The 15757-nt window shown below is 48.7% G+C and overlaps 1 protein-coding gene across 1 annotated transcript in view; it reads left to right on the top strand.

Moving 5' to 3' along the window:
• Window positions 1-15757, top strand: part of Dscam (Down syndrome cell adhesion molecule) — a 365413-nt gene that overhangs the window by 259398 nt on the left and 90258 nt on the right. The window contains exon 16 of the mRNA XM_013027340.1: window positions 8154-8224. Within this exon, the coding sequence (XP_012882794.1) occupies window positions 8154-8224 (71 nt within the window). The remainder of the gene's footprint in view (window positions 1-8153; window positions 8225-15757) is intronic.

Raw genomic sequence — 15757 nt, 5'->3', positions numbered from 1 at the left:
ATGCTGAAATGTTTGAAGAGAGAGAGGAGTATTGTGACACATCCAAACATCTCCCAACATCCTACCTACCTCCCAAATGATGTCTGCAGCCTGTTCATCACTTATACACCCATGTGTGCACATGCCCCTGAACATTTACACACCTGTGCACACATGACACACACACATACACATGAGGCATATAACGTGTGTACACATACCCACGTACACACACAAGGCATGCACACACAGGGACAGCCATCATCTTGGCCTATTCATGGTTATTCAGGGTGAAGTTAACTGATGTATATGTAACTCACTAAGCAATTAGGCAAAGATCAATGGATGCCGGCTACAGTGGAAGCTGTCACCCCTAGGCTTTCTGAGAAGCAAAGGGGGAACGTGGCTCCCAGGAAGGCAGGGTTGTGTGCCCCCCCACACCTTTCTTTCTCCTGCCTTCCCTCAGCATGAAACACTCACTTTTCTATCACCAAGGGTGATGGGATCATGGACTCTGTCAGGTTTCAACTTTTAACCAAGATGGTGCTTGGCTTCCCACCATGTCCTCTCCAGACTCCTCCGTGAACAGCACTGGGAACAGCCACTGCTCCTCAGTCTCTCAGCTCCTCACCTTCTCGGTTCCAAGACGCTCCTACCTTGTGTATTTAGCAAGTCCCACCTGTTAGATGTGTTGTTTGTTTCAACTTTACACGCAAAGCACCACCATCATGAAGAATATGTCATTTCTTGTGCCATTTCCATGTTTTTTTTTAACCTATGTTAAACTCCAAGAAGGATGGGCAACATTTTGGCAACACTCTTCATTTGTGTAGGTCCGTCACTGACGTCAGGAAAGTAAGTGTAAATATAAGATCCCCCTGGATTGCAGAGGAGTGCCTATTTCTCAGTGCAGGGAGTCCTTTCTTGAAAATGTTTTTCATTTTTTGGGGGGGGCGGGTGGTGGTGGTCACAATCGTGTGTCTCAGGATGACCCATTACTGAATCTTGGCTACTCTGTGCATGTGTTCTCTCTGGCAAAATACACACGATGATGCTTCATGCTCCCTACAAGATTGAAAAGGAAATCCAGCTCTGAAATAAGTAGGAATTGTTTATAAGCACCTGCAAAAAATAGAATCTTATTTTTAAATATTTATCTGGACAATGCTGTGACTGCAGAGTCTCGTGGTGCTGAATATTCAGAGAGGACGGGCCTCCGTCCTCCTGGCCAGCTGTCAGATTTGACTCCACACTCAGCCTTCTCCTGTCCTCTCCCGGCCGACATCCTGCTGTCTTGACAACCCGCTGCGGGGAGCTGAGTCTTTCCCATGGTGCCTTTCACGGCCACTTTCCTAATGGCCTTTAGGCCATCGCTGTGGTCGCATGCTATTTCTTTTCTCTCCCCACCTCTGCTGCAGTTGCCAGTTTCCATGGCAGCTGCTCCGCAGCCAGGCGGCCAGGCGGCCAGGTGAACAGCCCTCGATGCCGGTCTGCAGGGCCCCATCCGACCTCCCTGCAAAGGGATGCAAAAAAAAACCCAAAATCACCCCCTTTTGGCTCCTTCTTGGATTGGATAGCCACCTAGGACAGCTCATTAATATTCAGATGAGCCATGGGTTAATGCAAGATAGGCCTCCCACCAAGCTACCAAACAAAGCTGGGCCTTGTCTTGGTGCAGAGGTTGGCCTGAATGAAATCCAGAAGTCGTTGTCCATGTTTGACTTATGGGAAGTCTTCCTCGGACGCCCTGCAGTGCTGAAGGGGTTGTGCTCCCTCTGTCTCCCTGGGCTAGCTGGAACCCTCTGGGCAGGTCTTTTCCACATGGACTGCTCCCGTTATGTAAACTAAGAGATAAGCTGTAGGCCCTATGCGCTGTTGCAGGGACGCAATGACCGACTCTCCGACGCCCGTGCTCACCGCTGCCTGCCTGTCTGCGGGGGAAAGGCGACTGTGAGGTGCTTAGCACTGGCTCCTCCACACACTCCTACTCTGGAGTGGCTGCCTGCCCTTCCATGCCTTCTTCCTCTGCATGCCTCCATCTTCTTCTCTTACCCAGAAACTTCAAACTCTGCATCTTCTTTTCTGTGTGTGCCTTGGAAAAGCCATTGTTTTCTGTCCCAGTTTCCTGGGTGAGCTGGGCACCCTCCTCCTCCCTCACAGAGCAGAGATCTTTCTCCAAGTGGCATTTGAGGCACCTCTTCATTTCTTGCTGGTCCCCTGTGCCCTGAGCTGCACAGGACAGGGACATACATTTCCAGATGTGTGTGACACACATGTCTGTCCCTCCTATGTCTTCACTTAGAGAAGACTGAGCCGTACATGTGAGTTGAATATCTTCCTTGGAAGGGGGGTGAGTGTGTGTAGGGTGAGGGCACAGAGTGGGTTAAACACACCCTGGAATTTTGGGGAGTGCTATGAGTGTTGCTGTGCCCCGACCCCCCCAAATTCATTTGTTGGAGCCTAACCCCAAGCAATAAGAGAGAGAGCCCGGGGGGAAGGGAGGTGTACCTAGGTCATGAGGATGAATGGAACTAATATGTTATAGAATAGGCCCAAGGGAGCTCATTCACGGACCCCCCCCCACTTCCCACCACCAGGGAAAGCAGTGGATCTGCTGGACCTGCCCACGGCTAGAACTGGAAGGCAAAAGAGGAGGAGGCCGGGAAAAGAGAGACACACCCACCCAGCCCTAGAAACTGGTGCCTGCCGCACATGTGCCCCTTCTACATCCCACATCCCTGGGAGGTGCCTGGGTTTGGATCTGCCTAGGGCTGCGGAAAATCTTTTGAATTAGGTGTCCATTTTTAAATCTGGACACTGCAGATCAAAACCTCTATTTCCAGTTCCTCTGGGTCGCGGCCTAGCCACCATGAGTATGCCATGGGTAGGGTCCCCAGTTAACAAAGCCTCTCTTCAGCGAGAGACTCCATGCTGGGGGCCAGGCTCACACACACAGAGCCTAGAAGACCTTTTACTGCTTAAAAAGAAGAGCAAATACAGGACAGAGATGGCACGTGGCGGGCAGGAGCTGGGCCCCGTACACAAGGGCTGGCGGGTCTCCGGGGGAGGGCTTTGCTGCCATGGGAGCTCCCGCCCCTGGCCGGCCTCCCCAAGGAGGGATCGGCACCGGTTGCACAGTCTCCCTTCCTCACGTCGGAAAATCACATGTGCCAAAGCCCACTGCTGAGTATTCTTATGTGAAGTGCACAGATGCATTTTCATCCCACTTAAAGACACTTGACCTTGGAGAGCAGCCGTGGGGCAGAGATCAGGCCATTTAGCACACTCTTCTTGACCACCCCTGCTCCCAGCCCCGGGGGCCCCCATGAAGGAGAAGTGGAGCAAGTAAGTGGAGACACTGTCAGAATTAACGAGTTCAGCTCTTAATGGACCGGAAATGCGTCTGACTTCCCAGGTCTCAATCAGCCTGTCACCTCTAAAGCTGACCTCCACCCAAGACTGGCTTCCCCATTAGCATCTGGACCCGAAGGTCGGGTGTCACTCAGTGCCTCACAGCCACGTGTGGCATGGCTGGGCTTGTCACCACTTACATTGCCAATCTGTGCATAGAATATGGAAGTTCCATTAGGCAGGAGCGTGTTGAAGTTCCCTGGCCCATCGGTCGGTGGGCGGCTTGCATGTCAGAGAGACCATGACACAGAACGGTGACTTTTCAGCAAATCCAGTCCTTGTGAATGAGGCTTGTCTGAACTCCAGCGCCATCCACGTTCATTCTCCTCTACCACAGACTGGGAGAAATTCTGTAAATTAAGACCAAAGAAATCATGAGTCTCCTTGCTGTTCCTCATGCACAAGTATAGTCTTGCTACCCATCCTGGAATGTTCTAGAATGTTTTTTCCTCTTCTTCCTCACTACTTTCAAGTCTTTGCTCTAATATTTCCATTAAACCCTAGCCCAGATGCCCCACTAAAACCCAGCCCACTGCTCTCTCTGATATACATTCCCTTTTTATTCTTTATTTTTTTCAATAGCATGAACCACATTGAACAGATCATGTAAGATGCTGAGCTGCTTTAGTAATGTTCTGGTATTCTAACACACACACACACACACACAGAGTTACCTGTGTTGTTCGATGCAGTAGCCAGTGTTTGACATGTGGTAGGGCCTCGTTTATCGGTTCATAAATAGTCATGAAATAAGCCAGCCTTTTTTCACTAGAGCATCACTATTTTTACTAAACACTGATCATATTGGCTTGAAAACAAGAACACTCCTCTCAGCTCCCCAGTCCCCATTAAAGATGAACATCTGCTTGTAAATTCATGTGAAGATTCCTCAGTCCCTTTTTGCATGTTTAACCCACTTTTCTGCTCCAGTTCTAGCCCTGGCTAGGACACAACATGTAAGTCCCTGGCAAGGAAAGCAGAGATAGAAAACCAGAGAGGATTCCCACAGGGTGCTCAGCCCACTTCAAGAAACACCTGGCCTCTAGAAATCTGGTGTGTCCCCAGCATGAGGCCTTGGGGAGGGAGTATTTAGAGAACAGACGGGTGTCCAGGTTGACTTCCTTGTACCTGGAGATGTGCAAAGGGGCTGTGGGCATAGCAGGAGACTCAGTGGGCAACCTGCAAGCTGTCTGCACGCAGCTGTCTCAAGAGCAACCTCTGGCGACCAGAGGAGGAAAACATAGGCCAAGATGGTAGGTTTGGAAACTAGGAGGAATATGATGTTATTTTTCTCTCCCTCCAAAGAGAATTAGCAAAGATTGTCTTGTGTTGCATAATATATTATGCATAATATATTATGAATTGCAAGTACCATCTTCATCGATTACTACTTTTTACAGACTGGTCAGCTTTGACCCCTGTAGAAATGCAGTCATTATTGATTTTGGAAAATCACATTAATTATTCATCTTTATTTGTAGCTCCATTGCATTACAGTGCAGCCTTTGTAAAAGGCCTGACCAGACGGGAGGGAAGACCGTCCCCAATTCATGTTTCCTAGTAGATTCACGGGCAGACTTGTGAATACTTTTATCTTCAGAAAATCTGAGTCTGTGCCTGCCATACATCATCTGAGAAACTCTCTCCCAAAGCTACAAGCCAGAATGAGGGGAAACCTGACAATCCTTCCAATTCCTAACTGCCTTGCTGATAAACTCAGATGAGCACAATTAGACTAAAATACTCCTGCGTCAGTATACACATCCACCTTCAAAACAGTTTTGCAAGGTGGATCTCCATGCTTCTAGAGTGTCTGTATATAAAAAGAAATCTTTGCTTGGGTTTTTTTTTTTTTTTTGGTCCGGTCATGGGGCCTGAACTCTGGGCCTGGGCGCCGTCCCTCAGCTCTTCAGCTCAAGGCTAGCGCTCTACCACTTGAGCCACAGCGCCACTTCCGGCTTTTTTTTTTGCTTATGTGGTGCTGAGGAATCGAACCCAGGGCCTTGAGCATGCAAGGCAAGTGCTCTACCACTGAGCCACCTTCCCAGCCCCTTTGCTTGGGTTTTTACTGGGTCTAGAACCAAATTTCCTACCAAAAGGACTTGACCATGTAAGCAGAAATTAGGGTCAGAACTCCGACAATAGTGATCCCATTGGCTGGATGCTAGCTTCTCTCTTGATTACTGCCTGGAAATTAGCTTCAATACCAGAAGAACCTTTTCAGAATTAAATAAACCTCTGAGATTACAGTGTTCCAGTATCCAGCTATTGCCACAGCCTGCTGAGTAGATAGATGTGTGTTGGGAGTCTACCCAGGGATGGGAGACTCGGAAGACGATGTGCCTGTGAGTGCTCAGCGTGCAGTACTGGGCCCCGAGCCCAACCTGGGCAGGGAAGACCTGAGGACGGGAGATGAGAGCTCCCTGTCATAGTACCTGGCGGACGCCAGTGTTCTTTGACACTAATGAGAGAGACCCAGAAACGTGGGAGCGAGAAGAGAGTCAGGCCTTGTTGGAGAGGGGGAGTCAAGCTTACATAGAAGTCTCAGTGTGAGCGGGGACTTCAGTGGGGCAAAGTAAGGCAAGAATTAATGTCTAGGAATGAAATAGAAGGTGGGGACAGTATTGAGGCTGGGCTGGCACCTGTAATGACAGGACAGGCTACAAAGGAGGACATAATTAGAGCAGATTTCAGAAGTGGCATTAGTTAGACTGGGACTAAGGGCACATTCAACTCCTCCCTCCTCTCTCTCTACAACTCTACAAAAGGCACCATGATCCCCACATTTCCCTTCAAATTCGTATTTCTGAAGCATAGCACATGATCTTTTCTGGAAGATTGCTGCTTCTCTTGGCATTCTGGTCCTTCTATCCCTGTCTGTGGAGCCAGCCAGCCAGCCTCTGACCCTCCGCCATGCCTTAGGGCAGACTCCTGCTTCCTTCCTGCCCACTGGCTAGCAAGCCCAGCAGCCCTTTCCACCTTCTGGTGTCCTTGGAGGCTGCCTCCTCTCTACACTCTCCTTGTGCCAGTGGCCCCGGTTTCTGAAATCCAGTGCAATATCCTTTCTGCAGGCCCAATCCTCCACTTCCCCACTCTGATTTCCTGCCTTGCTGCTGCTTCACAGCTGGACCTTAAACTCCTCAGGGCCCCCTCTGCAGATTCAACCACCTTCAGACTGAAAACACACCAAACAAATTCTGTGCCAGATACACCCAGACGTTTCCTTCTTGACATTATTTTGTAAGCAATATATTAGGTTATTATATTGTATTAGGTACTCTAAGTCATCTAGAGACAACTTAAGTACACAGAAGGGTATACAAAAGTGTTCTCTGCAAGTATTCATGCAAGAGACCCGAATGTCCTCACATTCTAGTATGCCCAGGAGACCTGGAACCATTTCTCCCAGGATACCCAAGGGATGGTCAAAGGTGTTATATTTTTTAGAACAGAATTGTATTGCAACCTGCTTCTCTCAGATTTACATCTTCTGTTTCATGATAATAACTGTCTTCAGTTTGAAATGGTAATTATCTTATTGTAATTATTTATACTAATCAAGTATATTGTTTTCATAACAACACTATTATATATATATGTATATATATACATATATATATATATATATTATCCCATTACATAAAGAAGGGAAGTGAGCCACAGAATTTTGTAATCAGTAAAAGCCTGCACAGCTACTTAATTCCGACCCAGGTAGAGAACTCACATGCTCAGGAATTTAGGAATTTAGTATCTACTGTATGGCCCAAGCACCCGGCGTGTGCCTCCCCACCCCCCTTTTATCTTGGCGGTCTTCCCTTCGTTTTTCATGTCCTAGCTTCCCCAGTCTCAGCGGCGTTCACTCTGTCTGCTGCCCCACCTCTCGAGGTCTGTTCCACCTTGAGTACATGGGCACCTGCGTAGTCACACAAGTGGCTCTTTGGTGGTTCATGAGTGAGCTCCAACCAGTCCTAAGACGTCTCCTTCTGACCTGCCTCCACTCCCAGATGAGAGATGAGCCAGGCCGCATGGCACTGCTGCCTTTTTTCTCAAGAGTGTGCATCTGATGTCTTGTTTAGATTACAGACTCGGGCGGCAAAAATTCTTGACGCCTCTTAGTTCTTCACTGTACCCACTATGCTGCATATTTCAAACAGGGAGTGATGGACTATGAGTGAAATTAGCATTGTCCTGAGTTCACACAGCCCTGAGAGAGAGGCTGGTATGATACGGCCAGCTTTCCTTCAACTTTGCTTTTTCTGTCTGCAGTTGGGGTACCTGGCTCACTAGAGACTTTAACTAGAAAGCGCAGAGAATTAGTGACCAAAGAGACCCAAAGGCAGAGGAGTCCTGATCCCCACGTAGCTCTGCACACTGCAGAAGCTCCACACCGTACCCCACCCCAGGCTCCCCGCCCCACCCCCACCAAGATATACACAGCTGTGTCACACACAGTGTGTCTTATAGCGTCATCTTACCCTGAAATGTGCTCAAACTGGGGCCCCATTAGTCAAGCTGTCTAAGATCTACTGAGGAGAAATGGGGTGACAGGTTCCCTATGATTCGTTTTTCACAAAAACCAAGAAACAAAGCAAACAATGTCCACAGTGAGTCTCCACAGCTGATGCTGCCCACCATCACTGAAAACCCGCTTCCCCGACCACCATGGAAGCGCAGGGGGCCTTCCGCAGCTGCCTCGGCCACGCCCCTTGCATTCTGCCCTGGAACATGTTTCTAACCTGCCTGTGGGTTTTCCGTCCTTACAGCTCCCGACGGTCCACCTCAGGAAGTTCACCTGGAGCCCATATCCTCTCAGAGCATCAGGGTCACCTGGAAGGTAAACCAAATCCTTGTGTGTGTGTGTGTGTGTGTGTGTGTGTGTGTGTACTGTCACTTTTCCCTCGAGCGTGAGCCTGTCTCTCGAGTGTCATGAGTGCATCAGGTGACTGACGGTTATGGAAACCTTTGTTTTCCCACAATGAGATTGGCAATCCGTTTCTTAAAATACAGCACTGTGGTGGTATTCAGGATTCTTAGAAATGTGTCTTCAGGTGATTTTGTGGTTGTACCAGACACCGCCATGGGTGCTCACATGCTGGGACCACCGCCGTGGCAGGGGTGGGCCATCAAAGGCTGAAACATTGTCAGGAGGCACAGCACTGCGTGGGTCTTGGCGTTCCGAATATTACCCCCTCCAACTCCACATCCACAGGGGATAAAGGGGTAATATCGGGTATATTTCACTCCCTGGATCTGGTACAAATATTGACACCAATCCACCTGACTGTACACTCTGATTTCATCCAGGTGGGACCTTTCCCTGACTGGATATTGAAGCAGCGAGTGTGAGGAGGTCCTCACCTGTGTCCTGGAGAAAGCCCCTGGGTTTCCTCACCAGGAAGATGTCGGCTGTGCCAACAGCTGGGTTCTCATGGCAGCTCCTAGGCTGCCAGGAGAGCACCAAGCTCAGCCAGAGTCGGTGTGGTGTTAGAGCAAGCTCAGCCAGAGTCGGCGTGGTGTTAGAGCAAGCTCAGCCAGAGTCGGTGTGGTGTTAGAGCAAGCTCTCTCCAGGTGAAGGAGGCTACAATGCCTTGTATTCTTGTCACCAGTCAGAGCTGAGGGACACTGACGCCCCATGGACCTTCAAGTCAGGGTGTTTATTCACCTGGTAGTTGGAGATACCTTGAGGAATTGTTACCCTCTTAAAGGAACTTGGGAATGACTGCTTCCAGGCAAAGTCCACTGTATCTAATGAGATGTTGTTGGGTCAAAGCTTCTTAGTCCCATGCTGGATTTCTGTCACTACATGGCATTTTTGCCCGACCGGGTTCCATACCTCCCTTTTGGAGGAGGCCGCCAGCCGGTCTCCCTGAGCCCCTCCAATCCCCTGCCTCTTGTAACCTTTGCACCCCCTCCCCTGTCCACTGTACCCCATTCACTCTCCTTCTAAGAGCTCTTTCATCAAATGTCTGACAGCTGAACACAAACGGATTTTCCTGGCTGGGGCGTGTACGCCTTTGATACTCAGGCAGGTCCTTGCAGGCCACACTTGGTGGAGGCTCTGCTTCTCCCCCTCCCCCCCGGCCCCAGAGCTGCATTTGCAGCCGCAGCACAATGAGGCCCTGCAGCTGCGCACACGGTACGGCCAAGGAATGTGTTGGAGCTGCAGTCTGTCTTTGTGAACACTCCACCCCTGTGGGTATCACACACACTGTACAATAAAAGCCACTCAGCAAGCCCTAACCCCGTGTGCACCCCGGCCATACTACAAATGGATTGCTGACTCAGTCCGCCTTGAATTAGACGCTGTGAAGTCTCCACCCACTAGCCCGGCACATCCACTTACCTTTGCCACTGACAAAGACTAGGTATTACCGCGGTCTCGGAAGCCTTTGGGGTTCTCCAGGTGGAAGTGTCTGTCTCCAAACTGTCCAGCTCTTACGGCTAACACTGCCAACCACTGGGGCGTTAAAAAGGCATCTTTCCAAAGAAAGGAGAGGGAAAAGTCAGTAAGTTGCAGTTCAGTGTCTTCCTAGTGCTGAAGGGGTGGGCACAATGTGGGCCGTGGGAGGAGGCTGGCTCTCTGTGGATTGTGAGCAGGTTGCAGTGTGACATCATAATGGAGGCTTGCGGGGCTGGCTCGTTGCCTGGTTAGCACATGCTGTTGGTGGGGGCCTGCCACCGAGTGCACGTCTTTGGGTCCCCCTTCATCTTGGTCTGTTCACATAACAAACGCTTTGTGTTTGTACTGGGGTTTGAACTCGGGATCTTGCTCTCACTAGGCTGGTGTAATACTATCGATTTGTGCCTGAGCCCCTTTTCTGCTGTTTATTTGAGGATAGGTTCTCCCTTCTTGCTTGAGCTCATGTCTAGGTCACGATCTGCCTACTTTGGGCCTTCCTATAGTCACTGGATCTCAGGCACGTGCCACCATGTCTAGCTTCTCTCTGTAGAGATGGCATCTCATGGGCATGTCTGCCTCGGCTGGCTCCCCAATCCCAGTCTCCCATAAGCCCTGGAGTAACAGTCGTGTACCACTGGGCCCAGCTATGGGTTGAGGTCTTCAGAACTCTCCAAACTGGCCTTGAATCTCAATCCATTCTCAGCTTCATAAGTAGCTAGGATTGGAGGTAAGAACCACCAGAGTTCAATTTATGTAACAAATGTTTGAATGACATCACCGATTTAACCAAACTGTTATTTTAATCTAAAAGTTATATAAAGAGGGTGGATAGCATGAAATGTGCCTTTTATGGTATGAGTTCTGGATGTCTAGGAAGGCCAAGAAGAACACGGAGGAAAGAAGGAGGTAGGAGAGAGAGAAATAGCACGTCCCCAGAGAGGGAGCACCATTCTCTGAGCCAGGATGGAAACTTCAGGAAGGGTGAGAAGCCACTCCCGCTGGGGCAGTCTTCCTCAGCATGAGGCAGAGAGCGCCCAGACAGCAGTGCTGAGTTTGGATGGGAAGATGGATGGCCATTCTAACTCTGAAGCTCCCACAGTAACACCCAGGGGGCCTAGGACTGGAGCTGCACATTAGATTTATTTAGTAACCATTGTGCAAACCTTCTATCTAATAAAAGAAACATTTCTCCCTTCTTATTTTAGTCTTTCTTTCACCAAAGAAACGTTTCAGATTTTAAACTTGTCAGGTCTAGCCAAGGCTGTGGTAACCCACGGAATACAGATGAGGTCCCCTAACCTCAGATCAAGACGCCCCAACTCAGGTTCAAGCTCTTGGCCATCACACCTGCCTGCTCTGAGCAGTCATCTTCCTTCCTGTCACGGTCCGGAGCTTACTGAAGCTCTTCTTCAGAACTCGCTCAAGGCTGTGGCTGTGTCAGAATCTCCATGAGGATGGGTGACTCTCCAGAGTGGAGCTATGACCCCACCTTCCGTCTTTATCTGTTGTCTTGGTGACGCTCGTGAGGCTCTAAGTACAAGCCCCCACAGCCCACCCAAGTGGTCTCTGCAGCTCTGTGAACCCCTTGAAGGCTCACAAGCGTCTTGCTCATCTTAGAACTTACACTGTGCGACACACAATGGATGAGTGAGTAACAGTGAACGGTGTCCTGACAGCAGTGGGAAGGGGTAGAGGCCATAGGGTACGTGTTCCATATCCCAATAGCCCCTGGAGCATCATGGGTTTCAGATGTGATCTTGGACATGGCTACCTGCAGTTAGGATCTTCAAAGAGCAGGTGATGGTGTTATGAACATCCAGCCCTTCCAGCTATGAAACAGCCCGGGGCAGATGGGGGTGGATCCCCAAAGATGTTCCACCAACCCATCACGTTACTGGAAGTTTCCACCATGAACAACTGGAGGGCAGAGGGCAGTGGATCCCTGGTGCGTGTGACAGGAGATAGGCCTGCACACATCTCCAACGCGAGCACCAGGCAGGTGTCCAGAGCAGTGGCATGTGGGGTGCTCGTGCCTTACCCGCCCCATTTGAAAAGTGTCCCGAATCTCTCTCCGCCTGGCCATTGAGTAGCCCTCTTAGCTCCGCCGTGCGATCGATCGGCTTTCAAGGAACCCAGTCTCTGCTCACAGGCAAATTCACCTGCTCCCCGCGGCCCCCGGTTCTAGCTCCCAGCCTCATGGCGTAGCGACAGACGCTGGTGGCCTTGCTAAGGAGCTCTCAGCATCCAGTGTGGGACTCAGGTCTGATACAAGGCATGCTGGGAAGAGATGCTGGCTGGGACTCAGCAGAAATCCATTCCTCGATTCAGATCCCAGTGGAAACTTGACTCTCACTGGACAGGGATTGAACTCAGCCTGAGGACTGAGACTAAAGCCACCTGCAGCGAGGAAGTTGGCAATCTGTTTAGATGGTTGCTTTTTTTCATTTCCTCTCTTTCCTTCTCTTTCTTTCCCCCTTTCTTTCTTTCTTTCTTTCTTTCTTTCTTTCTTTCTTTCTTCACTTCTTTCTTTCTTTCTTGATGGTAATGGAATTTGAACTGAGGGCTTTGTGCTTACTAGGCAGGCCCTCTACCACTGAGCCATGCCTCCATCCTTTTCTTGCTCTAATTAGGTTTGAGATAGAGTCCTTTCCTGCCTGGGTCTATTCCTGGATGTGATCCCCCTGTTTTATGCTTTCCTCCATACTTGGGGAGGCAGGTGTGGTGGCAGCCCCCTCCTCTTTACTGCTCTCTTGGCATCATGAGGTATGAATGGAGGAGGTCTGAAGTTAGGATATTGGGACAAAAGTTGCTTACGGTCAGAATAATATTGAAAACGAGTTAGACTGCCTATTATTTTTTAATCATGAAAACCCACAGTAACACATATGTGAATGTGTAATAGTCACAGTAAGAATGAGAAGTGTATTCTATGATAAGATACATAGAAGGGTTGGCAGAAGTTAACTACATCTGTGCAGTGAAAATATGGCATCGAAAGTTTCGAATCCTAGCCCAGAGCTGGCGGTTCACATTTGTAATCCTAGCTACTCAGGAGGCTGAGGTCTGAGAATTGTGGTTCCAAGACAGCCTGGACAAGAAAATCCAGGAGACTTTTATCTCCAATTAACTACCAAAAGGCTAGATTTGGAACTGTGGTTTAAGTGGTAGAACATTAGCCTGAAGCAAATAAAAAAGCTCAAAGATAGTGCCTAGGCCCTGAGTTCAAGCCTTAGGACACTCTCTCTCCCCCTCCTCTCTCTCTCTCTCTCTCTCTCTCTCACACACACACACACACACACACACACAAACATAAAGCATCAAATCCTATTTCAGCAAAATTAGACACCATTCCTCTCTCTCACCTAACGAATGGCATTAAGAAAGTCACCCTGCTTGCTATGGTTGGCCCTTTTCTCTGACTCTGATTTGAGAGTCCTTTCCCTCATACCAAGTCTTCAGTACATTTTGATGATACATCCCCACACCCTGTTCATCCACAGCGCTGCCTCAATAATCAGGGGCATGATCCTGTGCTTAGTGGTTCTGTCCGTTTGCTTGGCAGACAAACAAAACCAGTGGGCCATTCCCAGAGACCTCTCTGGCGTCTGAGTCTCAGCATGGGAATCAATCTGGAGTGAGGGTGCCCATTCCTCCCAGGACTGCAGGGAATTGGTAGGAATAGATAATGCAATAAAAGTGAAACCTACCAAAAATAATCATGGAGTATGGTGGCTTTAGCACATAGGTGGCCCATTGAGTGGCAACCTTAACTTTAATCTCTGGCTTAGGTCCTGGACCCCAGTAGCTGTTGAGAACACTTACATTTCTAGTAAATGGAAACACAGATTTGCCTATCAGATAAATAGATTGATGGGTGGATAGATAGATAGATGGATGGATGCATGGATAGATAGATAGACAGATAGACAGCTAGATATAATTTTACATCATTTTACTGTAGCTGAACAGGTAGAAGTTTTAAGGTATTTAGCAGGCCACCTCATAGATTTGCCAGTTCTCAACACATGGGCATTCATTCCATTTTCAGGAGGGTGTGACTGTAGCAAAGAGCATTATAAATTAATTGTCATCTATCGAGTGTATGAACTGATGAAGACATAATTTAATGTGCTTAGTTTTCTCTCGGATTTTCTAAGTTAAACCAATGGCATTCTCATTTTTCCATAGAGCTCAGATAAGGAAGCTCAGTTACTAAACTGAACCCAGATGTTAGAATGAGAAATCAAAGGAAAAAAGAGGGCAGGGGGTACTACCTGCAATGAACACCTGTGTACATGAACACCAAAATGACACATCCTGTCTCCTAAGGTAAAGAAGGACCGAGACACCACTTTATTGTTTCAACCCTGAGTGGGTAAAGTTGAAGAAGATCAATGGAAAGGAGCCCAACCAGAATGAATTAAATGCCTTAGTGTGGGACATTTCCAGGTTGAGTGTATTTCTTGCATTCGCTGTGACCAGAATACCTGACAGGAACAACTGAAAGAAGGGAGACTTATTTTGGCTCGATTCCATTCAGGTGGCTGGATTCCATGGTGGGAAAAGCAACAAGGCGGTGGCAGCAGGTGGCAGACAGGATGTTCATTTCAGGAAACAGAAAGGGAGGTAGAATGGAGCCAGCAACAAAGAACCTCCCGGAATCTGCACCAATGAATGGCTTCTTCCCCTTAGGTCCCACCTCCTAAAGCTTCCAAAACTTTCCCAGATCACATTACCAGCTGGAAACCAGGACTATATCAAACTTTGGGAGACGTTTTCCAATCATTTCTGATTTTGTTTTGTTTGTTAACCTGAGGAGGGACAGGAAACAGAGTATGCTTTCAAAATTGTTTCACTAATTCAAACATGTTTAACTTAACGCACTAAGATGTAACTACCTCTATTTAAAGATCACCTTCTTTTAAAACAAAATTCCTCCTTGTATAAAACACTTTGAAGGGTAATTTTAAATCCTTCCCTATCCTGCGACAAATCTTCCTATTTAAGATATTCCTTTGAAAAAACTTAATTTGAGCCTAAAATTACAAGTTCTTTGTGCTTTCTTGCAGATGTAAAGGAAAAAAACAATTTTACCTTCATGAGATACAGTATCCTCCTCATTTCCTCTGCCAGGCACAATCTAAAGTTAGAAAGTATTTTTTTTTCAATAAAAATAACCGAAGACGGCAGGAGGTGGATTCTGATTCACAGGATTATTTTCAAGCCAAGAACGTCCTAAGCACGGCAGTGTCTGCTGCGATGTGTCACACGCCTCCATGGGTCTTTCCAAAAGCAATGGCTGTCTGTACTTCCACATGCCTCCGGAACATTCCAACAGGCAAACAGAGTAGCCTACTAGATAGTTGTTGTTGTTGTTGTTTAACATTTTTGCTTCATTGCCCATACTTTTGTGTTAATGCCTGAAATCTCTTTAATTTAGGCAGGTACCAGGCAGTCTCCAGAAACAGATTAGAGGCAGAGGTGAGCAGCTTTGCAGGAGAAACACCCTCTTCACTAGCTACAGACCTCGGCAGAAGGCAGTATTAACACACACACGCGCACACACACACACACACACACGCACACACACACACACACACACACACACGCATTGGAGATCCCTGCTCCATGAACATCACCGAGTCACCACCTGCCTTTCAGGATGAAAGGAGATGAAGTGGCTCAGTCAGTACTGGCCTATGTCTCAGGCTCCCTCCTGCCGTCTATCTCTGTCTTCACACCCACTGAGATACCTATGTTGGCTGTGGAAGAGGAGGGCTGAGGCTGTGCGGGCTGAGGGGCGGGGGCTATGCAGGCTGAGGGGCGAGGGGCTATGCGGGCTGAGAGGCTGAGGCTGTGCGGGCTGAGGGGCGAGGGGCTATGCGGGCTGAGAGGCTGAGGCTGTGCGGGCTGAGGGGCGGGGGCTATGCAGGCTGAGGGGCGGGGGCTGTGCGGGCTGAGGGGCTG

The sequence above is a fragment of the Dipodomys ordii genome, unplaced genomic scaffold, assembly GCF_000151885.1.
Source record: "Dipodomys ordii isolate 6190 unplaced genomic scaffold, Dord_2.0 Scaffold103, whole genome shotgun sequence".
In the NCBI taxonomy this organism is placed as follows: Eukaryota; Metazoa; Chordata; class Mammalia; order Rodentia; family Heteromyidae; genus Dipodomys; species Dipodomys ordii.
The sequence above is the reverse complement of the archived record's forward strand: the minus strand, read 5'-3'. Positions and strand labels throughout refer to the sequence as shown.